Source organism: Thalassophryne amazonica, chromosome 8, assembly GCF_902500255.1.
Source record: "Thalassophryne amazonica chromosome 8, fThaAma1.1, whole genome shotgun sequence".
NCBI classification, from domain to species: domain Eukaryota; kingdom Metazoa; phylum Chordata; class Actinopteri; order Batrachoidiformes; family Batrachoididae; genus Thalassophryne; species Thalassophryne amazonica.
Genome location: NC_047110.1, coordinates 111,662,931 through 111,689,332, shown reverse-complemented (window position 1 = coordinate 111,689,332; position 26,402 = coordinate 111,662,931). Strand labels below are relative to the sequence as shown.

At 43.9% G+C, this 26,402-nt stretch overlaps 1 protein-coding gene across 1 annotated transcript in view; it reads left to right on the top strand.

Moving 5' to 3' along the window:
* carmil2 (capping protein regulator and myosin 1 linker 2) overlaps positions 1-26,402 on the top strand; it is a 125,747-nt gene that overhangs the window by 5,301 nt on the left and 94,044 nt on the right. The window contains exons 2-14 of the mRNA XM_034177275.1: positions 7,084-7,184; positions 9,778-9,828; positions 10,058-10,117; positions 10,193-10,314; positions 10,418-10,515; positions 10,628-10,698; positions 10,822-10,895; positions 12,356-12,431; positions 15,973-16,061; positions 17,832-17,926; positions 19,423-19,509; positions 20,952-21,061; positions 21,143-21,220. Coding sequence (XP_034033166.1) covers positions 7,084-7,184; positions 9,778-9,828; positions 10,058-10,117; positions 10,193-10,314; positions 10,418-10,515; positions 10,628-10,698; positions 10,822-10,895; positions 12,356-12,431; positions 15,973-16,061; positions 17,832-17,926; positions 19,423-19,509; positions 20,952-21,061; positions 21,143-21,220 — 1,112 coding nt within the window. The remainder of the gene's footprint in view (positions 1-7,083; positions 7,185-9,777; positions 9,829-10,057; positions 10,118-10,192; positions 10,315-10,417; positions 10,516-10,627; positions 10,699-10,821; positions 10,896-12,355; positions 12,432-15,972; positions 16,062-17,831; positions 17,927-19,422; positions 19,510-20,951; positions 21,062-21,142; positions 21,221-26,402) is intronic.

The window sequence follows — 26,402 nt, the reverse complement described above, 5'->3', positions numbered from 1 at the left end:
GCACTGTGCAAGAGTCATCAATCGAGAAGATTCCCCAGGTGGAGGTGAAATAGGAACTTGATGACCCCCCAACACTTGAAGAGATCCGAAAGGCCACCACGTAGCTGAATCCAGGGAAGTCTCCTGGCATAGATGGCATCCCAGCAGAGGTGTACCAAAATGGAGGTGAAGCAGTCCTCGACAAGCTTCAGATTCTCTTCTCCAGTTGCTGGGAAAAGGAAATGGTTCCACATGACCTTCGGGATGCGGTCATTGTCTCCCTGTACAAGAACAAGGGCGACAAGTCCGACTGTTCTAATTACCGGGGCATCACTCGCCTCTCAATAGCAGGTAAGATTTTGGCTCGAGTGCTGCTCAACAGGCTTACCCCTACCATAGCGCATGAAAATACTCCTGAGAGTCAGTGCGGATTTCGGGCCAACAGGGGAACCACCGACATGATCTTCGTCGTGAGACAGATCCAGGAGAAGTGCAGAGAACAGAACATGACCCTTTATGTAGCCTTCATAGACCTAACCAAGGCTTTTGACACGGTCAGTCGTGAGGGTTTGTGGAAGATTCTTGCATGCCTTGGCTACCCTCCAAAGCTCCTCACCATCATCCGCCAGCTGCATGAAGGTCAGATGGGACAAGTGAAGTACAACGGGACTGTCCGGCAGCTTCCCCATCTCAAATGGCGTCAAACAAGGTTGCATCCTCGCGCCCACTCTGTTCTCCATCTTCTTCAGCATGATGCTTCGTGAGGCCAAAGAAGACTTGACAGACGTCATCTATATCCGCTTCAGAACTGACGGAAGTCTGTTTAACTTGCGGCACCTTCTGTCCCACACTAAGATCACAGAACAGCTAATCATGGAGCTGCTCTTAGCAGATGACTGCGCCCTTGTCGCCCATACGGAGCAAGCCTTGCAGCACATTGTCAACTGTTTTTCTGAAGCAGCAAGAGCCTTCGGCCTCACCATCAGCCTGAGAAAGACAGAAGTGCTATATCAACCGGTCCCCCATACAGCATATACCCCACCCCAAATCAACATCGAGGGTACCAGCCTGAATGCAGTAGAGCACTTCACGTATCTCAGTAGTGTTATCTCAAACGATGCATCTGTTTCCAAGGACCTAGACAGTCGCCTTGCCAAGGCCAGCAGTTCTTTTGGTCGACTCTCAAAGAAAGTCTGGCAAAATCATGCACTGCGCCTTTCCATAAAAGTGCAGGTCTACAGAGCCATTGTGGTCCCTACCCTCCTGTTTGGAGCTGAAACCTGGGTTCTGTATCGCCAGCAGATCAGATTACTGGAATGCTTTCATCAGCGTTGTCTCCGAAACATCTTCGGGATCAAGTGGCAGGACTACGTCTCAAATGAGGACATCCTTACCAGAGCCAAATTGCCCAGCATGGAGTCTATTATACTCAAACAACAGCTTCGTTGGGCAGGCCACGTAGCCAGGATGGATGATACACGCATGCCGAAATTAATTCTCTTTGGCGAGCTCAAGGAAGGGAGATGAAACCAAGGGGCCCCCAAAAAGCGCTATAAGGACCAGCTGAAGAAACAGCTCTCCCTTGCAGGCATGCAGCATCTAGCTACAGATAGACTCAGCTGGTGTTCCAGCATCAAATCTGCCAGCGTGAAGTTTGAGGCAGAAAGAAGTGAGGCCTCACGCCAGAAGCGTCAAAGACAGAGCGGGCAGCATCACAAGCCCAGCCTACTCAAGTGTTCATTTGCCCCAAGTGTAACAGGTCTTGTGCATCCCGCATCGGACTTTTCAGCCACCAGAGGGCTTGTAGAAAATAAACTAAAAAAAAAAAAAAAGGCCTTCCCACTATCCTCGCAAGCGAGGAAACTGCCAACAACAACAACGCAAGACGAAATATACAACGCATGTTGTGAAAGTGTAGTGACACGGACCCACAACAGGGGGCGTAAATGAACGGACAATGAAAGAGTCGAATATGAACACTTTACTGTTGTGAATGAGCACAACACAGAGGAATGTGAAATTTTACAGACGGTCAATCACACGGGTGACGTGTGGGCAGGCTCGAGGATAGAAGACGTCTGTCCTGAGATGAACCAGAACCACACGATTTCCTCCACCACCGAACCCGGAGAATACTGGAGCTGCCAAGTCCCGAGTCCCCAGGTGGCCACCCTCTTTGAAGGTCGGATCTGGTACTGCTGGCAGGGAGCAGAGACAATAAGATATGGGTGTGTGCACACCCAGTAACAACAACGGTGGGAATTCCACCTCCACCTCTAACACACACTCGTGCAGCTCCTGTCTACCCACCTATCTGGCAGAGGTGTGAAGTGAAGCCGCCGCTGATCACACCAAACACCGGTCTCACAGATAAGGAACACCACAGGAAAGCAGCTGCAAAAAAGAGTTCAGACTGACACACAGTTTACTTTTAAGGCTGAGAATAGTACCTGAACGGTTCAACGATATCTCGGCAATGAGGTGGAGATGGCGTCCGGGTTTTATGGAGTGAGATGATGAAGCATGAATGGGTGACAGCTGTCAAGAGATAACGAGTGACAGCTGTCACCCTCGGCTGTGTCCATGGCGGCAGCGCCCTCTCGTGGTTGCAAAGAAAACCTGCACCCTCTCAGCCCTGGGTCCCTCCTTTGCACATCTCCAAACCATCTCAATCTTGCCTCTCTGACTTTGTTTCCAAACTGTCCCAGCTGAGCTGTCCCTCTGATATGTTCGTTCTTAAAAATCTTGTCTAATCCTCATCACTCCAAAAGAGAATCGTAACATCTTCAGCTCTGCCACCTCCAGCTCTGCCTCCTGTATTTTTGTTAGTGCCACCGTTTCTAAGCCGTACAACGTAGCTCGTTTCACTACTGTCTTGTGAACTTTCCCATTGAAGATATTCTTTGCTCACAAATCACTTCTGCCACCTTTCTCCACTCACTTCACCCTCCTTGCACTCTCTTCTTCACCTCTCTACCAGACTGTCCATTACTTTGAACAGCTGACCCCAAGTATTTAAAGTCATCTACTTTCACCACCTCTACTCCTTGTAACTGCACTATTCCAATGGGCTCCCTTTCATTCACACACGTGGACTCAGTCTTACTCCTACTGACTGTCATTCCCCTTCTGTCCAGAGCATATCTCCATCTTTCTAGGCTAGACTCAACCGGCTCTCTACTCTCATGACAGATCACAATGTCATCTGCAAACATCATAGTCCATGGAGACTCCTGCCAGATCTCATCCGTCAACCTGTCCATCACCACTACAAACAAGAAAGGACTCAGAGCTGATCCTTGATGTAATCCCACCTCCACCTTGAATAAATTCCTCATTCCTATTGTGCCTCTCACCACTGTCACACAGTCCTTGTACATGTCCTGCACTACCCTAACATACTCCTCTGCCACCCCAGACTTCCTCATACAATACCACAACTCTTCTCTTTGCACCCTGTCATAATTTTACTCTTAAACCACAAACACACAATGTAACTTATTTCTGGCCTTCTCTCTACTTTTCCATCAGTATTCTCAGAGCAAACATTGCATCTGTGGTGCTCTTTCTTGGCATGAAACCATATTGCTGCTCACAGATCTTCACCTTTTTTTCTAAGCCGAGCTTCTACTATTCTTTCCCATAACTTCATACTGTGGCTCATCACTTAATGCCTCTGTAGTTACTGCGGCTCTGCACGGCACCCTTGTTCTTAAACATAGGAAGTAGTACACTTCATCTGCACTCCTCAGGTATCCTCTCCCTTTCCAAGATTTTATTAAGCATTCTGGTTAGAAACGCCACTGGTATCACTCATCCTCTCCCTTTCCAAGATTTTATTAAACATTCTGGTTAGAAACGCCACTGCTATCACTTCTAAACATTTCCTTACCTCCACTGGAATGTCATTGGACCACCTGCCTTTCCATTCTGCATCCTCTTCATAGCTGCCCTCACTTCATCCTCACTAATCCCTGGCACTTCCTGATTTACTCTCACCACATCATCCAGCCTTTTCTCTCTCTCGTTTTCTTCATTTATCAGCTCCTCAGACTATTCCCTCTACTTTATCAACACACTCTCCTCACTTGTCAGCACATTACCGTCTGCATCTTTTACCACACTAACCTGCTGCATATCCTTTCCAGCTCTGTTTCTTTGTCTGCCCAACTGGTACACATCTATTTCTCCTTCCCTTTTAACTTCTTGCACAGCTCGCCAAATGCCTTTTCCTTAGCTTTTGCAAGTTTTTTTTTTTTGCCTTATGCCGCAACTCCTTGTACTCCTGTTTACTTTCTTCATCTCTCGGACTATCCCAATTCTTTTTCGTTAACCTTTTTCTCCTTATGCTTTCCTGAACATCTTCATTTCACCACCAAGTCTCCTTGTCTACCTTCCACTTTCCAGATGTCATACCCTCCTACCTGCCTCCCTCACCACAACTCTTCCACTTGTATAAAATTGCTTCCCCTCCAACCATTGCTTCTCTCACCTGCTCACTGAATTTCAATCAGCAGTCTTCCTCCTTCAGGTTCCACCATCTGATCCATTGTTGAGCTCTGATTCTCTTCTTCTTCTTCTTCACCTCTAAATCAAGATCAGAATCGCCTTTATTGTCATTGTAATTTACATTACAAAGAGATTTGAGTGCAACTACAAAAGGTGCTTTTCCGAGGTGCGAATGATTGTTAGCCAAACAAAATATAATGAAATTTAACAAATAAATTATTTAAATATATGTACAACTAAATAAAATGTGGACCAAAGTAAAATGTAAAACGAGAATTATATACAACTGTGGAATCATATTGCACGGGAAAATATTGCTCATGGTTTACAGATATTGCACAAGAAACTTGAAAAGTGCAGATTGAAGTGGTTTGTTATTGTTCAGTGCAGTGATCGTCTGGGGAGAAAGCTGTCGCTGAGTCTGTTTGTCCTAGTTTTGATTGACCTATACCATCGGCCGGAGGGTAGTAGGTCAAACAGGTGGTTGCTGGGGTGGGATGTGTCTTTGCTGATGCTGGCAGCTCTGCTGAGGTAGCGAGAGCTGGCAATGTCTTCCAGGCTGGGCAGAGAGCAGCTAGTGATCCTCTGGACTGTTTTGATCACCCTCTGCAGCACTCTCCTGTCTGCTGTTGTGCACCCCCCCGTACCACACTGTAATGCAGTACATCAGGATGCTCTCGATGGTGGCTCTGTAGAACAACACCAGCAGCTTCTCCTCCAGATTGTTCCTCCTGAGCACCCTCAGGAAGTGGAGTCACTACTGGGCTTTCTTCACCACCACTGTGGTGTTGGGAGTCCAGGAAAGGCTGTCAGAGAGCTGCACTCCCAGGAACCTGATGGAGCTGACCCTTTCCACACAGTCCCCATAGATGTAGAGCGGGGCTGGGTCAGCCCTATTCTTCCTGAAGTCCAGGTTTATTTCTTTTGTTTTCGTGGTGTTCAGCGGCAGGTTGTTAGCTGAACACCACGCTGTCAGTCAGTTGACCTCATCTCTGTAGTCAGACTCATCCCCCCCTGAGATGAGCCCAATCATGTTGGTATCATCCGCAAACTTTATGATTGTGTTTGTGAGATGGGTCGGAGAGCAGTCGTGAGTGTAAAGAAGGAACAGGAGGGGGCTCAGTACACAGCCTTGAGGGGAACCAGTGCTGAGTGTGATAGTGGAGGAAAGGTGGGGGCCAAGTTTCATGGACTGTGGGCAGTTTGTGAGGAAGTCCTTGATCCACTGGTAGACAGGGGTGGAGATGCCCAGATGTGTCAGTTTCTGGACCAGGATCTCCGGGATGATGTGGCTGAAGGAACACCGTGTCGAGCAAGAACTTTGAGTTATGCTTGTTTTTGTTGATCAAATCAGAGTAATAGGTCTGTTTTGTAGCCAGTAGTACATGTTTATAGTCTAAGATGGCATCACGCCATTGAAGGCGGAATACCTCTAATTTTGAACTATGCCATTTCCGTTCTAGACCTCTAGCCTATGCTTGAGGTCACGCAAGTAATCATTGAACCAAGGTGACTGTGTTTTGGGGGAGCTTGGTTTTAAGACAGGTGGCACAATCATGTCGAGTGTTTTGAGCACTGAGTTTAAACTATCCACAAGACTGTCTATTGATTGGGCATTTTCCAAATGTGAAGCTAAGACATCAGACAGTCTAAATTCGAGTTCAGTCATAGTTGAGGAGTTGGTGCATTGCTGTAGTGATAAATAAGGTTGTTGTTCCACTAAACATGGCAGCACAACTGTAAACCTAATAAGTGAGTGATCACAGACCACTGAAGCAAGAGCCATGATGTCAATATTCGTGACAGCACTACCTCATTTGAGAACCAAATCCAGGGTATTTCCACTAATGTGCGTTGAGTCCCGAATGTGTTGCTGAAATCCTAATGAATCCACAATTTCCATAAATGATTTGTAGAGGGGATCAGAAGGCTTACTTATACAAATGCTAAAGTCACCAATAATCAGAATGTTATCTGCACTTGTTGACAAGTTAGAGATGAACACACCAAATTCATCTAAGAATTCAGAATATGGGCCAGGAGGCCTATATACAATGACAAAGTAATATGGCTGATTTTTATTCTTCTGAGCTTGACAATACGTAGCATCGTGAGCAGAGCGGAGAATCAGATGCTCAAATGAGTTATATTTGTGACCCCCAACAGCCAATAAGCTAAACCTGGATTTCTAAATAAGAGCAATAAATAAATAACCATTTTAAAGTTCTCCGTCACCCTGGACAGACCGGCAGTCCATCACAGGGGTCCAAAACAACATTTCAGGAAATTTGAATAAACCTGAAAGACAAACACCTAAGTTGAAAGTGAGAGTACAAATGTTTATTTGTAAAAGTGGGGAGGAGAAAAACAAATACGTTAAAGTGTAATATGACAAAAATATAAATATATAGGTATGATGTTATTATAATTTAAAAAAAAAAAAGGCTAATCTAAAATTTAAAAAATAAATAAATATTCAGTCTAATTCCTGAGACATTAACCAAAACACTTTCTGAGTAAACACAGTTTTAAACATGTGCACATGATACATGCGCTGAGCTGATCCAGTTTGTGTGTGTGTGTGTGTCTGTGCAGATCAGATCTCAGAGCTGCTGAAGCCTCACAGAGTCTGTCTGATGCTGCCTGTTTTTATGAACCGAGGTCAGTCGTCGGCCAGGTCCGTCAACCGCTTTGTGGTGAGTGAGAACTTTTCAAAACCAGACAGTGATTTATCCTCTTGTGCAATTGCACATTTAGATGGCATTTTAAAAGAACTATTTCCCTTATACAGTTTTATGCAATCCTTTATCTAATATAATGTCCACGTGTGGAATATCAAAATGTTCAGAACAAGCTCATCTTTGTGAAAGCTAGACATATTTGTCTCAAACACTATGTAAAATTCAGTCCAGTTCAGTTTCAATTTATTTAATCTATATAGCATCACATCACAACAAAGTTGCCTCAAGGTGCTTTACACAAGTAAGGTCTAACCTTACCAACCCCTAGAGCAAGCACACAGGTGACAGTGGTAAGGAAAAACTCCCTCTGTTGATTTAAGGAAGAAACCTCAAGCAGACCAGACTGAAAGGGGTGACCATCTGCTTGGGCCATGCTACCAACACAATGAACAATAGAAATATTCAGGAAACTTTGGGAGTCCATGCTGGTGTGCAGGACGGGAGGTTTGCAGAAGGGAGGCTTGGATGGAGCCGCACCTCAAACAGAGGAAAAAAAAAACAGAATCAGGCATCAGAAAGACAACAAATACAGTATAATTTGTCAGCATTAAGCAATGAGAAAAACAGAAGAAATACTAAAGCCCCCTTCAGACATAGCACAAATGTGCTGGAACCATGCCCGACACGGCAAATATTGCCATAATCTGATGCAGTTGGGAGGGAAAAAAAAGGCATGATCAGTATTGTCAGAGCGCAAACAGACTTGCCTTGTCCACACCTGTGAGATCGCATCCAGAGCATATGTAGACGACACAGACCGCTGTCAGACGGCTATAAAAGGCGCTGCAGACTGCCTGAGCTCCAGATGTCTGGATTGCAAACACATACCAGAGTGCTATTTAAAGGATGAAGAGCAGGGGGCCTCAGACAGACCCCTGTGAAATGCCAAATTTCATGTCACTAAGGTTAGCGGTAGTGTTATTGTACAAAACACAATGAGAATGACTAATCAGGTATGATGTCAACCATACAAGGGCACTCCCAGTAATCCTAAAATGATTCTTCATCCTATCAAGTACAATATGGTGATCCACGGTATCAATTGCAGCACTGAGATCTAACAGTGCCAGAACCATTGTGGTGTCCGAATCCATTGCAAGCAAAATATATAATTTGGGTCTAATGCTCAAAACATGAAATGTGTTTTTAAAACATCTTTAATTAATACACATTTTTATTCATATAGATGTATTATTTTGGCATTAGAAATGCGTTTACCAAAGTCTTTAGGTCACAAAAGCAGTGTTTTATTTATATAGTAGAGAAGCTTGAATCTTCGACTGGACTTGGTTGCTTGACGCGAGGACGTTTCACTTCAAATCGCAGAAGCTTCCTCAGCTAAAATTCTTGCTCTGGTGGTCTGACTTCTGTCTTGACTCTTGTAGAGAAGAATTATCAAGAAGTCACAAAAGCTGGAGTTTTAAACCTAACCAGACCCCTCCTACCGACAGGCAGACTGCTATAGGCTAGTGACTAAACAATAGCTCTAATTAGCACCTATTGTGCTCTAGTTAGCACTCTCCTAATGATGGGATGGAAACCTCCCCTGATGACTCCCTTGACGACTCTCCTGATGACGTGAATGACTCATTACCATGAACAAAAGACTGAAACTGCTTTGACCTGAGTACCCCATTGTAAACAGGGGACAAAGTTGTCTCAGACCCCCTCCCCGGTTAAGGCTGGGTTTCAAACGTTTCACAAAGAATGCCTCCTTGACCCCTCTCTCAAACCATTTCTTCTCTCTGGCTAATATTTTAACTTCCTTGTCCTCAAACGTGTGGTTAGTGTCTTTAAGGTGGAGATGAACTGCAGACTGAGGTCCACTGGTGCCCTCTCTGCGGTGCTGGTATAGCCTTTTGTGTAAAGGTTGCTTAGTCTCACCTATGTAGTGTTCGTTACAGTTTTCCTGACATTTGATAGAATACACTACATTGTTCTGTTTGTAACTTGGAATCCTGTCCTTAGGGTGAACTAATTTCTGTCGCAAGGTGTTAACCGGTTTAAAGTAAACTGGGATTTTGTGCTGTCTGAAGATCCTCTGTAGTTTTATTTATGTTTTATTTATAAAACATATAACACATCTAAAAATTGCACCAATCCTGGAAAAAAAAATTAATCACTCCATGTGTTTTTCCACAATGATTTTCTTTGTGTATAAGACTAAATAAAAATTTAAAAAGTGTTTTCAAGCCAACAGGACAATTTTTTTCAGTGTTTATGAGTGTTCAGTGGCATATTTCAGTCAGTATCTTCCACTAACAGACACTGCAGCCAGAGTACAGACTCTCAGGGACAGAAACATTATGTGACAAGATTGGCTGTGAGTCAAAGATTGTCTTGAGGAGAGATGCCGTTTACAGCTGAGAATTTGTACAAATTTGCAGGAAGTTGTCTGATTAAGTCTCTGACATCCCATCGCTGATCCATTAATAGAAACATGACAAAAAGTACACTTAGGCACAGTGGTGCGTGCATGGTCCTCAGAGGGTTAATAATGATCAAAATAATTATCTTTGTTTCATGCGTCATGACTCCTGTTTCACAGGTTCTGAGTATGTGGCGAGGTTACCTGGTTCTAAACAAGCAGCTGGTCCGGGTAAGTCATTACTCAAAAGTGACTCCAAACCAAACCCAGCTCAGGCTGTTGCCTCACAGGTTTTTAGCCACTCCAAGACATTCTTGTCCAATTAAGGGATGAGATCCTCAGATAGTCAGGTTCTAGTACCAGCTGCAGGATTAGTGAACATGGAGAATTTAAAAAGTAAAATCCATGAAGAAAAATGCGTTCCCGTCCATTTTTCCACCTGATTGATGTTTGTGTGCAGGTGGAAACCTCTTTCAGCTACTTGGAGATCTGCTCCATCACCATCCACAGTCTCTCACAGGTACTTGCTCGGAGTTTAGTTCACTTTATCCTCTAAAGTTGTTGCGATTGAGCACAGGATTCGATTGTGTCGCAGATTGTCTTGGAGACGGACACACACATACTTTCTTTCGGCGTTTTGCATGTTGAGGATCTTGAGGCGATGGTCGGTCACCTGACTGCATCGCTGAAGAGGATCTTCCCAGATTCTTCTCCAGGGTGAGTCTGGTCCAAATGCACACTGAGGCGATAGCAGCCAAGAGGTTTCTCTTTGTGTGTGTTTCACAGTCTCACATTTTTGTGTGTTTGCATGTCCCTTCAGGAATCTTCTAAAGACGACTCCAGCGGATCTCCAACTGAGACTGTTGGTGCTGAGCAGGCTGATGGAGGAGCGGCTGGACGCTCAGCCTGGACCTTGTGGTATTCCTCCAGGACTTAGTCACTATATGAAAAAAATTCAAAAGGTTTTGAAGCAGTAAATTTAAGAATTTCTGTTAATAAGTTGTGAAGTGTTTGAATGTTTGTTGATCAGGAGGATTCTCGGACACGTATGCAGCTCTGTGTGACTTCAACGAGGTGTCCGTTCAAGATGAACTTCAGTGGGTGAGTCACTGTTTCATCACTTCAGACTTCATGAAATTGACCATTTGAAACACTGAGCAGGAAAAGCTTCACTTGAAAGATTTTCTTTCAGGTGTGTGATTGTTTTTGTGTTTGTTTTATCAGGACGTCGACAACATTTATCAAACTCACAACTGCAGACATTTTAAGCTGAATGACTTCAGCCACTTAGACAGCAGGTCAGAGTTTGCTCCTCCTCCTTCTTCTCTCCAGGGGCCTCATGTACAAAGACTTGTGTGGATTTCCTACTGAAACATGGGGTACACCAAAACCCACAAACTGTGTAAGCACAAAATTATCTAGATGTACCAAAGTGTGCGGAAGCATGGATCCACGCACATTCCGTTTGTACATCCCACTGAATGTGGACTTGAGCGCTAAGCTCCTTCCTTTCCCTGCCACTATTTAAATATGTAAATACATGTAAATAGGCCCTGGGAGCTGGGAATCCCCTCCGTCAGATCAGTCGACATAAATACAGAAAATAAATTATACAGAGTGTGAGCTCAGAGGACTGGACATGATCTGGAGACAGGCAGGGATAGTTTATTTGGGACCTTGTCACACAGAATAAACACGAAACAGTAAAAAAGTTAGTGGCAGCACGTGTGTGAGGCCGCGACACTGTGGGCTCAGAGCAGTGCACACCCACTGAAGTTAACACAGTGAGGAATGCCGCAGCTGACAGTGTGTGACATCACAAAATTACACACGTTTTTATTGACAAATACTGAACACAGGGAGACAATTGGGGCCTGTTAAGAAGCTCTAGATTCAAGACCAAGAAACGCCACCAAAAAATAATAATGAAAACATATCCAGTAATCAGCTTATGGTCATCATTTGCGTTCCCTGAATTCCCTGAATACTCGCCCATGTCAGATTGCACCATTTGCAAATTCCTCTAACAACCCGAGCGCAGCCATTGTGGGTGCCATTGTCCTCATCACTTTGCTTGTGCTTTTATGTCCACCCATATAATTACAAACACGTGGGTGTGTTAATTGTTTATCAGTGTGTCTCTGATTTTCACATCACTCTGATGGCTTCTTGTTTTCACACTATTTACGGTTCCCAGCATCACCTCTACATGTCTGCAGAGGAACAGTTGCTGTAGAAACGTGCGTACGCCAGCCAGGATCTTTGCGTGACGCAAGGCACATTTTCACGCTCATGTCACTTTGGACACATCTGAACATGAGCGTGGAGACGGACGGATGCCACGTTTCTGGGTGTACACAGCCTTTGTACATGAGGCCCCTGGCCTCTCATTCTTTCTCCATTTTTGCTTTTTATTTTCATTCTTTTCTTTCAATTTTCTCATTTTCTTCTCTCTCTTGTGCCTTTTTAATTACTTTATTCTTTTCTTCTTATTTTCTTTGTCATTTTTGTTGTTTCTCTTGTTTATTTTTTCTCTGTTTTTACTTCCTTTTTATATTCTTTTTTCTTTACTTCTTTTTCTCCCCTCTTTTGCTGTTCTCTAGTCTTATTTCTTGTCTCCTCCTCTCATCCTTCCTTCCTCTATTCTTTCCTCCCATTATCCTCTCCTTTACCTGCCCATTATTCTCTCCTGTCTCCTCTCCTCCTCCTCCTTCTTTCCCCTCCTGTCCTCCCTCGTCTTGTCCTGTCCTCCTCACAGGGACTTGGCGTTGGCTGTGGCAGCTCTCTCCTTTAACCAGTGGTTCACGAAGATCTCCAGTAAAGAACTCAAATTGGTGAATGTGTTTATATTTTTTCTAAATTCATTATTAATTTATCCACCTTTTTGTTGTTCTGTCACACATGAGTTTGGCACAAACTGTATGTTAGATGATCGGGGACATGATGGTGATGGTCTAGTGGTTAAACGTTGGGCTTGAGACCAGAGGATCCTCGGTTCAAATCCCAGCCTGACCGGAAAATCACTAAGGGCCCTTGGGCAAGGTCTTTAATCCCCGTCAGGGGCGGTCCTGAAGGCGGGCCGACCGGGCAGCCGCCCAGGGCGGCATTGCAGGGGGGGGCGGCACGACCGTGCGGAAAAAAAAAAACGGTCAAAAAAAATAAACGGGGTGGGGGGGTTGTCCTGACGGGGGGGTTCGTGGTTACGTTACGTTACGGCAGAGCGGTGCCCCCACCTTCCCGTCCCATGGCGGCTTTCCTCTCACTCATTCCCGCAGCTTCACAGTGCTATAAACAGTAGCGAAGCAAAGACTGCAGCGAAACGAGATGAGTCATTGGATAAATGCTGGGCTTTGTCCCGCCCATCGGACGCTCAGCGTGTCTGGGGGTCTATGGGGCAGTGGGCGGGCCTCGGCCGGCCCGGACGCTCAGCTTCTGCATTTTCCTTCCCACTGTCGCCAAGTGCTTGCTCACAGGGGGTCGTTTTGACCGTTGGGGTTTTTCCGTAATTATTGTATGGCTTTGCCTTACAATATAAAGCGCCTTGGGGCAACTGTTTGTTGTGATTTGGCGCTATATAAATAAAATTGATTTGATTTGATTTGATTTGATCTGTCTGAGGCTGAATCCCTTTTTGATTGACAGCGAAATGAGCGAATCAGCGGTCTTTTGTTGTAAACATCCGTGGGAGCATTTTTTAATTTTCATTCTGTTCTGAGTTGAACCGGAGACTTTCCTAATCCTCTTAGCGGCATTTTCTTTGTTAAAAACGACTAGCGACAATTCGAGCTTCTATTTCTGGTGTTTTTTTTGGGGGTTTTTTTGTAGCTGCTTGTGTTTGGAGACTGACTTCTATCACTCTTTCTGACTTCTATCGCAGTTTCTGTCCCTACCGAGCAGCGGGTGCTGCTGAGCTCCTCCACCGTCACAAAGCACTCACAGGCGGACAAACTTCACACTAGCCTTGCGCCAGTCCCAGCCAGTGTTGCCAGATGTACGATAATTATCGTATTTGTATGATAGTTTTGCCCTTTGTACGATGTACGATCAATAATGGGGAGAAAATCCAAAATGTACGATAATTTCAGTTGGTTGCCCAAACACGCATCTCTCTCTGACACCCAAGAATCATTTTGCAGGCATTGCACTCAAACCCCCCAGCAGTCTAAGTCTATAGCAGCATAACTAAGGGATGGTTCAGGGTCACCTGATCCAGCCCTAACTATAAGCTTTAGCAAAAAGGAAAGTTTTAAGCTTAATCTTAAAAGTAGAGAGGGTGTCTGTCTCCCTGATCTGAATTGGGAGCTGGTTCCACAGGAGAGGAGCCTGAAAGCTGAAGGCTCTGCCTCCCATTCTACTCTTACAAACCCTAGGAACTACAAGTAAGCCTGCAGTCTGAGAGCGAAGCGCTCTATTGGGGTGATATGGTACTATGAGGTCCCTAAGATAAGATGGGACCTGATTATTCAAAAACTTATACGTAAGAAGAAGAATTTTAAATTCTATTCTAGAATTAACAGGAAGCCAATGAAGAGAGGCCAATATGGGTGAGATATGCTCTCTCCTTCTAGTCCCTGTCAGTACTCTAGCTGCAGCATTTTGAATTAACTGAAGGCTTTTTAGGGAACTTTTAGGACAACCTGATAATAATGAATTACAATAGTCTCAGGCGGCATCAAAGACGCACCACACACAGGGCTGCTGCTGGCTTTGGGCGGCCGGGACAAAGTCATTTGAAAGCCCGCCCCCTCTCCATACAAAGTAATGAGTTCCCCTCCAATCTGTGCCGTGACAGGAAGATTCCCCAACCAACATCTTTTTTTTTTCGAAACTTTATTTCAACAAATGCAATAACAAACGAACAAAACACAAGAGCAAAGAGATATACAAGAAAAATAAAAAAAAAAGTTCAAGTTCCTTATGGAGGTGTCAACATTTTTTCTGTGTTCAACAAAATCTGCACAAGTGGCCATGGCATCAGATGACGACAGTGACCTCAAGGTTGAATTCGACTCTAGTCTGGAAATTAACACGATTGTGTCCCTTCTAGTCTGGTAGTGCATTTGCGTTCTTTTTGTGCCATGGTTTCCGCATTACTATAGGGATATTGTGAATTACTGTTTAAAAATGTGACATAAAATTCTTTGGAAATAAAAAAAAAACGCTAAAATAGCTATGTTGTATGCGTTTTGTTTGTGTACGATAATTTCTCCCAAAATACGATACTTTTGAGGTTTTGTTACGATAGTTTCATATTTCATATCTGGCAACACTGGTCCCAGCTAGCGAGCTAGCTAGGTAGAAAGCTGTGGAATGTTGAATGTTTTGGGTCGGATTTTGGTGAAGCCATTTGATAGTCTTCCTTACGAAGAGGCCATGGCTGCTGTCATGGCTTCACCTCTCAATGGTTTGCAGGCCACAGTTAAAGCAACAGTCCCCAGGTCAATGTTTGTGCATTGCTATGCACACAGACTGAATCTGGTTCTGTCTCAGGGGGCTAAATGCTTATCTGAGTGCAGAATATTTTTTGCATCACTCTCTGGGTTTGCCACATTTTTCTCAAAATACACAAAGAGGATGTCTTTTCTTGAGTCTGCAGGCTGCTCAAGGTTGCCCAGAAATGCTCCTACTCGATGGAATTTCACATCACGGATAGTGAGCACTGTGGCAAACAATTATGATGCCTCCTGCAAACTTTTGAGATGATCATTGCAGATAAGTCCATGGATAATGACACATTAGACTGTGCCAATTTCTTTGTGTTTGTTATTGCAGTTGTCATTAAAACTGGAAATTTGTTCTTGAAAATAGCTGTTATGAGTTAATTTGTGGGATTGTGGGTGTTCTGGACGAAGTTAGTGTTTTCATGGGTGGTGGGGCGGAGGTGGTGGCCATGTTGGTGTGCGCGGGGGGGCGGCACGCAGGGGGTTTCGCCCGGGGAGTAAATCACTCTAGGACCGCCACTGCCCTTAGTTGCTCCCAGTGTGTAGTGAGCGCCTTGTATGGCAGCAGCCTGACATCGGGGTGAATGTGAGGCATTATTTTTAAAGTGCTTTGAGCGTCTGATGCAGATGGAAAAGTGCTATATAAATACAGTCCATTTACAGTTTACCATTTAGATGACAGAATAATAAATCAAATTTTTAATTTTATTGATTATAAATATCATAAAAATATTACATGGTAACGGATTAATTTCATCTTTCGTTTTCTGAATCCAGTGCAGATGGTTCTATTCCAGGCTGAAACTTTTCACCAAAATTTCAGACGCTTACTTTTTGACTGACCTTTAACCAACAAATGATACCTCTTTGCTTACGTGCACTCACTTAAGACAATTTTGGAACTCTGAATAGTTCTTTTTGCTTGTCCTTTCAGTCTGTGGACGTCCAGCAGCAGCTGGTCTTCCTCCTGTCCAGGTCTCCGAGTCTGGAGGAACTCTGTCTGGAGTCCAGCGGTCTCAAAGTGTGAGTTTGAGAAGAAACAGCATTGTTAGTTACGGAACTTTATACCATTTTTTTGTTTTGTTGTTGTTCCAGTGATGTAGTATTTTATTATTTTAAGTCTTGGAACCAAAGTCCAGAGAACTAATGCCATCAAGAGTCACATATGCTGTGCTGTCTGATAATTTTCTGAAAAATTACCAAACTTTTCCAAAATTTGGTGCAAACACTGCTTGGGAGACTGTCCGTCATAGTAAGTTGCACTTTCTGATTTTATCCTTGTGGCCCCCCAAAAGGGTGGAAAATGGCATTTTTCCACACAGTTATCGCAGAAAACTCACTCACTCATCTTCATCGGCTTATCCGAGACCAGGTCGCGGGGTATTACAGAAACTGTTCAATAATATTTTTTATTTTTCTTTAGGAGGCTGCTTATAGACCAAAGAACAAGGGCCCCCAAGTAGGCCAAAAATAACATTTTGCACACCTCAGTTTATTACTGAAAAATTGCTCAGTAACCTTTTTTATAAACCTGTATATGGATTTCTTAAATCATTGTCAACCTTCACAAAGATTTTTATTGGCCTTAGGTCTTTAAGGCCTTTAAAATTAATATCTGCTGATTTTTATGGGTCACCCACCATCTGGTCATGGTAAGTTGACTTTACCCTCAGTAATTGTGTATAGATTCCTTGAATTGATATCAAACTACACAAAGATTTACATTACTGTTAGATCATTAAAGCCCATATTTGATCAGAATTACTCAAATAGTGGGGTGGCAAAACAACTGTTCATTTTGTAATAAAAGCATGGAATTTGGCACATATATTCTAAATTAACTAATGTTTATTTTCAGATATGGAGCCATCCTGGAGCTGATCTCTAATGAGCTACAGGGGTCAATAAAGAATTACACAGGGGTCAAAATTTTAAAACTGCTCCAATCTGATCATAATGAATCCAAAAAGGTATAGTTTAATTATTGTTAAAGTTGCTCCAATTTTGGTAAAAAGTGATACAATTTATTGGTTGAAATAAAAGGATTAATAACTGGAATAGTTCTGCCTGTGTTGAATGCTTGGTCTCTAAAGTAAAGGTCAAACAAGGTCAATGTCCATTGGATTCTGTAACATGTGTCATATGTTACCCCGTAACATAATAACTAAGTATGACAGATGGTGCAAAACTATTCCTTTTTAAAACGCTATTAACTCAACCAATAATTTGCATCTTTTTTTTACCAGCATTGGAGCAACTTTAATTTTTGACCCCTGCACACATTGAAACTGACCTTTGTCACCATTTTTGCTATTTTTACCCCATAACTCCATGGAATTCAGTCATAGATTGTTTAAACTATACCTTTTTGTTATTATGATCAGACAAATAATGTGGTATAGTTTGCAGTATGATTGGAGCGTTTTTAAATTTTGACCCCTGTGTTCTTTATTGTTGCTCATTAAAGGACAGCTCAAGGATGGCTGCATATATAAAAATAAACATTAGTTAATTTATAATATGTGTACCAAATTCCATGCTTTGTCACAAAATGAACATTTTTTTTAATGGAAATTTAAGCTAAGCTGCACCACTAAAAGGGAACTTCAGGGTAGTTTTTTTTTCCTTCTTCTCAATCATACTGCCCCTGTGGTTGACATGGGTAGTGCAGCTCGCAGTATGGTGTTCATTTTGGAGCATGGTGACCCTGAAGGTTGTACCAACAGTTGATTCTAATAACACGCTATTTAAATGGATGGTGATATCGCACTCTTTCTGCTCATTCTGCTGCAGGGACTTTGTGGTCAAACTGGCAGCTGCCCTTCGAGACCACACCTCCTCTACGCTCCAGTGCATCAACCTCTCAGCCAATCAGATTGAAGACAAAGGTGTTGGTTTATTCAATATATGTGAATGGTAGAAGCACAAACTAAAACATGACGCAAACAATCAGTTTCACTGTATCTTGTAAAACATGACATTTGTAAAGGTTTTACTTTTTTTTTTTTTTTTTTTGCTCTGCTCCCTAAATATAATATTTCTTTTAACCCATGCTGCTGACATCGAGACCTTATCTTTATGTAATCCGACAGCGTTTAAGCTTAAAATGAGGAGTTTCCAGATACTATGGAATCTGCAGGGAAACCAGAAAAATGTGTCTTTTAACCATTTGTTTGGGTTCATTCAGCTACCTTTTCCATTTTATAGAATGATATTAACTGATAATGAGTAAATTTATGAAACCATAAATTTATAGGCTGTATACTGATTGATTTGTCTTTAAGGCGACGTGACATGAAGAGCAGCCGAACAATCAGTCAATTTTCTTCATCTTACTTCAAATACTGCTTTTGTGATGAAATCTGTAACAGTTAGATGTTTTCACACATTCACACGCTGTCATATGACGTCGTGAAGCGTCACCACATGAACGTGTTTCCTGTCTGATCAGCACCACGGACAGCTCATCTTAAACTTACAAAGAGAAGAGTTAAACTAATAAAGAGAAACCACCAAAGAAATCGATCTTTCCCTCACTTCAGATTGATTTTTCCCTTCACAGATTTTTCTGGAATAGAATCTGTTTCCAGATTTGCTCAAACATTTTATTAAATTCAACGAAACTATTTAATTACTTTTTCTGTAATACTGGTAATTTAGCAAAAGCATGTCAGATTGATTAAAAATGAAAACATGCAAATTCTGACACATTTAAATGTGTAATACTCACGTAATATGATTGATTCTGCTACGTTATTTTGTTTTGTGCTGTATTACTGTTATATAGTATACATAATGTTACTGTCATAATAATTGCTGGTGTCTGTCTGTCAAACTGAGATGTCTGGACGACCTCTCAGCGGTCACTGAGCTGATTTGCTCAAAATGGTACACGGCCTCACCTGGGGGTGGAGCAGTGCATACTTCATTATTGTCATGACCAGCCTGCAACCTTAAAAGTTACTGGGGTTTGAAACAAAACAACTCAGCCAAATTTGATATGTGGGTTCAGCTGGGTGTTTCCAGATACATGCCTGAATGGTGTCCCAATTGGGCTGGAACTTTGAAAGTTACTGGGGTCAGAAAAATACACCTTTTCCCAACAAGAAAAGTTTTCAGCCAATCCACTGCTCCTAAATTCTATGGTCAAAATGCAAACTGTATTTATCTGTAACTCGAGGCTGCTTATTCACAGGGTCATGAGTGTGTGTCTCTGCAGTCTACGTTCTACTTAATCACAGATTTATAAGAAACTGTTCATCACCAGTAACGTGTTTTTAGAACACTGTCTTAACCTAATCTCAGATTTGATTATTTAATTCTATATTCATGCTGAACTTTGTGTTCTTGTTGTTTTGTGTATGTGATATTTTTTATTTCCCAGGTGTCATTGCTCTCAGTCAGGCGTTGGGGAATTTGGCTGCAGGACTTCGAGTTCTGTCCCTGTCTCAGGTTTCAGTGACGGCTCGAGGTACGTCTGTACCTGCACGTCTGTACCTGTATCTGTGAGCTGCTTGCTGTCGCAAAATATGTCGTTCTCAAGTAAAGACGCAGAATGTTTCACCATCAGTTTTAACTGTCTGTTGTGTGTTTCTTAGTCACAAAGATGTAAATCGACCCTCAGCCAGTTGACTTGACTCTGAAAGTTTTAGTTGAGTCAGACCAGCAGAGGGCGCAGTCAGCCTTTACAACTGAGCAGAGCTGCACCAAACGAGAAGGACACTCATTAAAACGCAGTCCTTAACCAAAAAATTAATTAATTAATAATAATCACAGATTCTGAATCTGAAAGGACAGCTGTGGGTTGGACCGTTATGGTAGTCTCAGGACCAAGTCTCTGGTTTTAGATTAAATTAGATAGAAATTTATTGATCCTTTGGGAAGACTCCCTCAGGGAAATTAAGGTTCCGGCAGCATTATAGCACACAGGGTAAGAAGCACACAGAGCATCAATATGGTAAATGGACTGCATTTATATTGCGCTTTTCCATCTGCATCAGATACTCAAAGTGCTTTACACATCAAATGCCTCACATTCACCCCGATGTTAGGGTGCTGCCACACAAGGTACCCAATACACACCGGGAGCAACTAGGGGATTAAGGACGTTGCCCAAGGGCCCTTAGTGATTTTCTGGTCAGGCTGGGATTTGAACCAATGATCCTCTGGTGTCAAGCCCAACAGCTTAACCACTAGACCGTCACCTTCCCTAAAAAAAATGTAAATACAAATATAAATACCAGATATACTAATCAATACTGGTTTACTGGCTACTACTGTTCCTCTCCTTCCCGTCCTCTGTCTTCCTGTTTCTCCTCCTCCTCCCCTGAGTGAGGAGTTATACAGTCTGATGGCCTGAGGGACAACGGAGTTTATCAGTCTGTTGGTCCTGCACCTGGGAAGGACCAGTCTGTGGCTGAAGAGACTCCCCTGGTTGCTGATGACGGTGTGCAGAGGCTGACTGGCATCATCCATAATGTCCAGCAGTTTGTCCAGGCTTTAAGTGTGTAATCTGGATCTGGTGCTTCCTTCACAACAAGACTTTTGCTCCTCTTTGGTGCTTTTTTGTGGACGAATGTGCCGCACACGGGCTAAAAATCAGCACCTTCAAATTTGATTATCACAAAAAGGTGACTGCCCCCTACAGGTTGGGAGTAAATTCCAGTCCAGTATCAGGAGGTTTTGTTTGAGTGGAAGCAGACCAGCCGAGGGATCGGCTGGTCTCCTTACAATATGGACGCCTTGGGGCAACTGTTTGTTGTGATTTGGCGCTATATAAGAAAAAAGTTGATTGATTGATTGATCGGGGAGGAGTCAGTAGTTGTGTGGGTGGAGTGACAGCGTTAATGTTTTCTTATCCGTAGAATGACGCCCACCAGCTGTTTTCATGTCTTAACTTCCTTTCGTGTCCAGGGGTCGGCTGTCTGTGTGAGGTCTTATCAAACAACCAGCTCTTCTCCACATCGCTGAAACATCTGGATTTGTCCAGAAACCCTGGCAGCCTGGCCACGGAGGAGGCCACGGTACCTTAAACACCCTTATCTCACTTTGGTCTATGACAATAAAATAATAAAATGAAATGACTGTTTGTTTGTTTCTTCCAGTTTCTCTTCAAGTTCTTGTCCAGCACCAACTCTCTGTCCTACCTGGACCTCAGTGGTACCAGCTGCCCCCTGGACACGGTCAGCAAGCCACTTTTTTCTTATTAATTTAATACAATTAGGTTTGAAAACTCTGCAGTACTAATTATTTTATTAAAGTGACCATTTAAATGTGTCTCTGAGTTCACCAAAATACAACACATTAGACCAAGGACCTCATGTACAAAGGCTGCGTACGCACAAAAACCTGGCGTACGTCCGTCTCCATGCTAACATTCAGATGTATCAGATGTGTCAAAAATCCTGGCTGGCGTACGCACGTTTCTACAGCTGTTGTTCTTCTGCAGACACGTAGAGGTGATGCTGGGAACCGTAAATAGTGTGAAAGCATGAAGTCATCAGAGTGATGTGCACATCAGAGACACACTGATTAACAATTAACACACCCATGTGTTTGTAATTATATGAGTGGATACTACCGCGTGCTGGGTAATCGGGAGAGTCTGGAGTTTTCCTGGTGGGCTGGTCCAACCTGGGGCCGTTGTGAAGGGGTGTTAATATATGCATACATATATGACCACCACTAACTGTTAGGCTACACAGCAAGACACTTGGGCTGCTGTATCTTAAAGAGAAGACATTAAGTGTTATAAATGTTTTACAATCATGAAAATTCACAAGAAAATAACTTAAGACTGCTTCTTTTGCAACACTGTTATCTTTTCCAAAGCTTAAGGTAGGGACATACCATTACATGTTTAACACCCCTATGCATTCATTACAGTTAGTTCAGTCCAACCAAGCCCTGTGAGCTCAGATGGGACATGCGCTACTAGCAAGTATAGGAGTGAACCGTGAGTGAAAAGATGGACAGAAAAAAGCCAGGTGGATTAAGAAAAAGAAAAGCTTTGGAGGAAGATGCTGCCAAGTGTGCAAAGCTCATAGATATTTTTTCAAGAAGACAGAGCGAATAGGGAAATGGTAAATAGGGCCGGGCAGAAGAGGCTGCATGCCTGTTGAAGCCAGGATGTCAGCCGTATCAACATTTGTAGTCCAGCCACCTCTTCCAGCTACTTACAGACTTCACTGACTTGGCTGGGCAGACATTGTACTCGGCTCCAGCTCAAATTTGTGCGATAAAACCGCAGGGTTTAAAAAGTTCAGAGCGCACAATTCATGTTCTCACACTGTACGGCCCGATGCCATCTGACTGCTCACATTGTACGTTCAAAAACCACACGTCGGACTGGTGTTTCCAAAAGCAAAACGTAACAGAAGCTTTTTTTTTTCTTTTTAAAAAAAATTTATTTCATGCCTGTCAGCGTGCACATTGAGTGAAATCAGGTGGGGGAGACTGAACGTATATGCGTGCACGCACACACAGCAGACAGCAACATGATTCACGAGAGGACAGTAAAAAAAGAAAACCTAAACATTCATAACAGATGTTGCTACTTACACTGTTGTATAAATAAACTATATTTCATACGGAGTCTTACAGCTGTGCTCATCTGTCGTAAATCCTGTTGTCTGCTGTGTGTGTGTGCGCGTGCGCGCATATACGTTCAGTCTCCCACCACCTGATTCCACTCACTGTGCGCGCTGATAGGCATGAACTTTAATATGATATTAGGTTATTGTGAGGGAACGCAATAAAAAAAACACAAGACTTTACATGAGATCACTCTTTGCTCTCTCCGGTGTTTGCACACGCACAGTGCGCGAGGTAATCAGCGCGTAGACGCTTGTAGTGCTGCTTCAGCAGCGCGGAACCCTCACGAGTCACGACGGCCGACAAAAATATCAAACAGGTTTGATTTTTATCCGACCATATGATTCCCCATCGGGAGGTGGTCGTGAGATGTTAAACGCAGCTCGTTACTCCATGTAGACTGCACGATGCAGGACGCACGATTAAGCTGAAACTCGGCGCGACCTAAAAAATTCTCGCACGAGTGAAAAATCGGCTGAAAAAGGGCCAAAAATCGCACAGTGTAAGCCCAGCCTTAGGTGGTGCACTGGTGAGTTAACAATACCGTTCTTGTACAAGAAGTCGAATAGTAAGGAAGGAGAAAAGGACTTGTAACGATTGGCCAGACAAAGGGACAGAGCTGGAAAGGATGTGCAGCAGGTTAGGGTGGTAAAAGATGCACATGGTAATGTGCTGACAAGTGAGGAGTGTGTGCTGAGAAGGTGGAGGGAATATTTTGAAGAGTTGATGAATAAAGAAAATGAGCGAGAGAAAAGGCTGGATGATGTGGTGAGAGTAAATCAGGAAGTACAAGAGATTAGCAAGGAAGAAGTGAGGGCTGCTATGAAGAGGATGAAGAGTGGAAAGGCAGTCGGTCCAGATGACATTCCATTGGAGGCATGGAAATGTCTAGGAGAGATGGCAGTAGAGTTTCTAAGCAGATTGTTTAATAAAATCTTGGAAAGTGAAAGCATGCCTGAGGAGTGGAGACGAAGTGTGCTGGTTCCTATTTTCAAGAACAAGGGTGATGTGCAGAGCTGCCGTAACTACAGAGGCATAAAGCTGATCAGCCACAGCATGAAATTATGGGAAAGAGTAGTAGAAGCTAGGCTTAGAAAACAGGTGAAGATCTGTGAGCAGCAATATGGTTTCATGCTGAGAAAGAGCACTACAGATACAATGTTTGCTCTGAGAATACTGTTGGAAAAGTACAGAGAAGGACAGAAAGAGTTACATTGTGTGTTTGTGGACTTAGAAAAAGCTTATGATAGGGTGCCAAGAGAAGAGTTGTGGTATTGTATGAGGAAGTCTGAAGTGGCAGAGAAGTATGTTAGGGTAGTGCAAGACATGTACAAGAATAGTGTGACAGCGGTGAGATGCGCAGTTGGAATGACAGACTCATTCAAGGTGGAGGTGGGATTACACCAAGGATCAGCTCTGAGTCCTTTCTTGTTTGCAGTGGTGATGGACAGGTTGACGGATGAGATCAGACACGAGTCCCCATGGACTATGATATTTGCAGATGACATTGTGATCTGTAGTGAGAGTAGAGAGCAAGTTGAGTCTAGTCTGGAGAAGTGGAGATATGCTTTGGAGAGAAGGGGAATGAAAGTCAGTAGAAGCAAGACTGAGTACATGTGTGTGAATGAGAGGGAGCCCAGTGGAATAGTGCAGTTACAAGGAGTAGAAGTGGTGAAAGTAGATGAGTTTAAATATTTGGGGTCAACTGTTCAAAGTAATGGAGAGTGTGGTAGAGAGGTGAAGAAGAGAGTGCAGGCAGGGTGGAGTGGGTGGAGAAAGGTGGCAGGAGTGATTTGTGACCGAAGAATATCAGCAAGGGTGAGGGGAAAGTTTACAAAACAGTAGTGAGACCAGCTATGTTGTATGGTTTAGAGACAGTGGCACTAACAAAAAGACAGGAGGCAGAACTGGAGGTGGCAGAGCTGAAGATGTTGAGATTCTCTTTGAGAGTGACAAGAATGGACAAGATTAGGAATGAACATATCAGAGGGACAGCTCAGGTGGGACGGTTTGGAGACAAAGTCAGAGAGGCGAGATTGAGATGGTTTGGACATGTGCAGAGGAGGGACCCAGGGTATATAGGGAGAAGGATGCTGAGGATGGAGCCACCAGGCATAAGGAGAAGAGGCAGGCCAAAGAGGAGGTTCATGGATGTGCTGAGAGAGGACATGCAGGTGGTTGGTGTGACAGAGGAAGATACAGAGGACAGGGTGAGATGGAAACGATTGATCTGCTGTGGTGACCCCTAACGGGAACAGCCGAAAGACAAAGAAGAAGAAGAATAAGCCACCCAATTTTCACAGTCAGCACATAAATGCTGGGTTTAAATGCCACAGCAGGACTCTTATTATCCCTGTGCGTTGGTGGTTTATGGGCTGGTTGGATATGAAACTCCCGGGCTGAAAAATGTTCCCAGCACGGCCCTGGGTGGATATACAAATGACAGCGTCCATCCATTCAAGATGGCGCTGTCGATGCAGCTGCCTGTTATTTCAGCTCTGCCCCCTCTATCCTACTTTCACTATTTTTAATACTTTTTAATGGTGCTTATTTGTTTTTATTTACAGTGGGTGGTACCCTGTGCAAGTGTGCACATGGGAATCCCACTTTTGTAACTCTTGTGATTAGTTTTCTGCTTCTTTCGGCACTATTTGAGGCGGCGCGGAGAAATCCCTTTGTTTCTGGCTCCATATGTCCCATTGTTTACAGCCGGGATCAGCTGCTCGCACTAAGGGACTCTATGTACAGTGGGCTGGGTCCCCACTATGCTGAGCACCTGGACATATCTGCAGACATACAAAGGAGACGGAGAGGCTGCAGGGGTGGCCGCACGAAGCGGAGAAGGACTTATATTCCGTCTGTGGTCACAGGAAATGTAAGGTCTGTCCGCAACAAGACAGAGGAGCTAGCAGCACTAACCCGTTTCCAGAGGCTGTATAAGGGCTGCAGTCTCATGTGCTTCACGGAGACGTGGTTGGATGAACATGTACCGGACTCTGTTATTAACATGGACGGCTTCACAATTATCCGCGCGGACAGGACGCTGGTGGAGAGCAGGAAGAAAAGATGAGGGGGGGCTCGCCGTTTATGTGAGTGAGAGATGGTGCAGCGCAGCTCATGTTCACGTGAAAGATCAGATCTGCTCCTCGGACGTGGAGCTACTCACCATTCTATCTCCCACAGGAGTTTGGAAGTGTGATTACACTCTGCACATATATTCCTCCCTCTGCAGACGCCGCCGCTGCCTGTGAGCGGATCCACAGTACAGTCACGCGGCTGCAGACGCAACACCCACACGCGCTCCTCATCACAGGGGACTTTAACCACGCCTCCCCCTCCGCCACCCTCCCCACGTTCACCCAGTACGTCACGTGTAAAACCAGGGACAATAGAATACTGGACCTTTTTTACGCTGATGTGGAGGACGCGTACACCTCCACCCCCCTCCCCCTGCTCGGATGCTCGGATCACAATCTCTTCTACCTGCTCCCCCAATACACACCCAGGGTGAGAAGGGATGCCAGTGCAGAAAAGGTCAGTGAAACTCTGGACTGAAGAGGCCACTGAGGGACTGTTTCAGAACCACAGACTGGAGCATGTTTCAAAACTCTTATGGTGAAGACATCAACGGCCTGACCCAATGTGTCACTGACTACATGAACTTCTGTGTGGAGAGCACTGTGCCCACCACGAGGGTACGGTGCTTTCCCAACAACCATCCCTGGGTGACAGCCGAGCCGAAGGTCCTGATGAACCAGAAGAAGAGGGCTT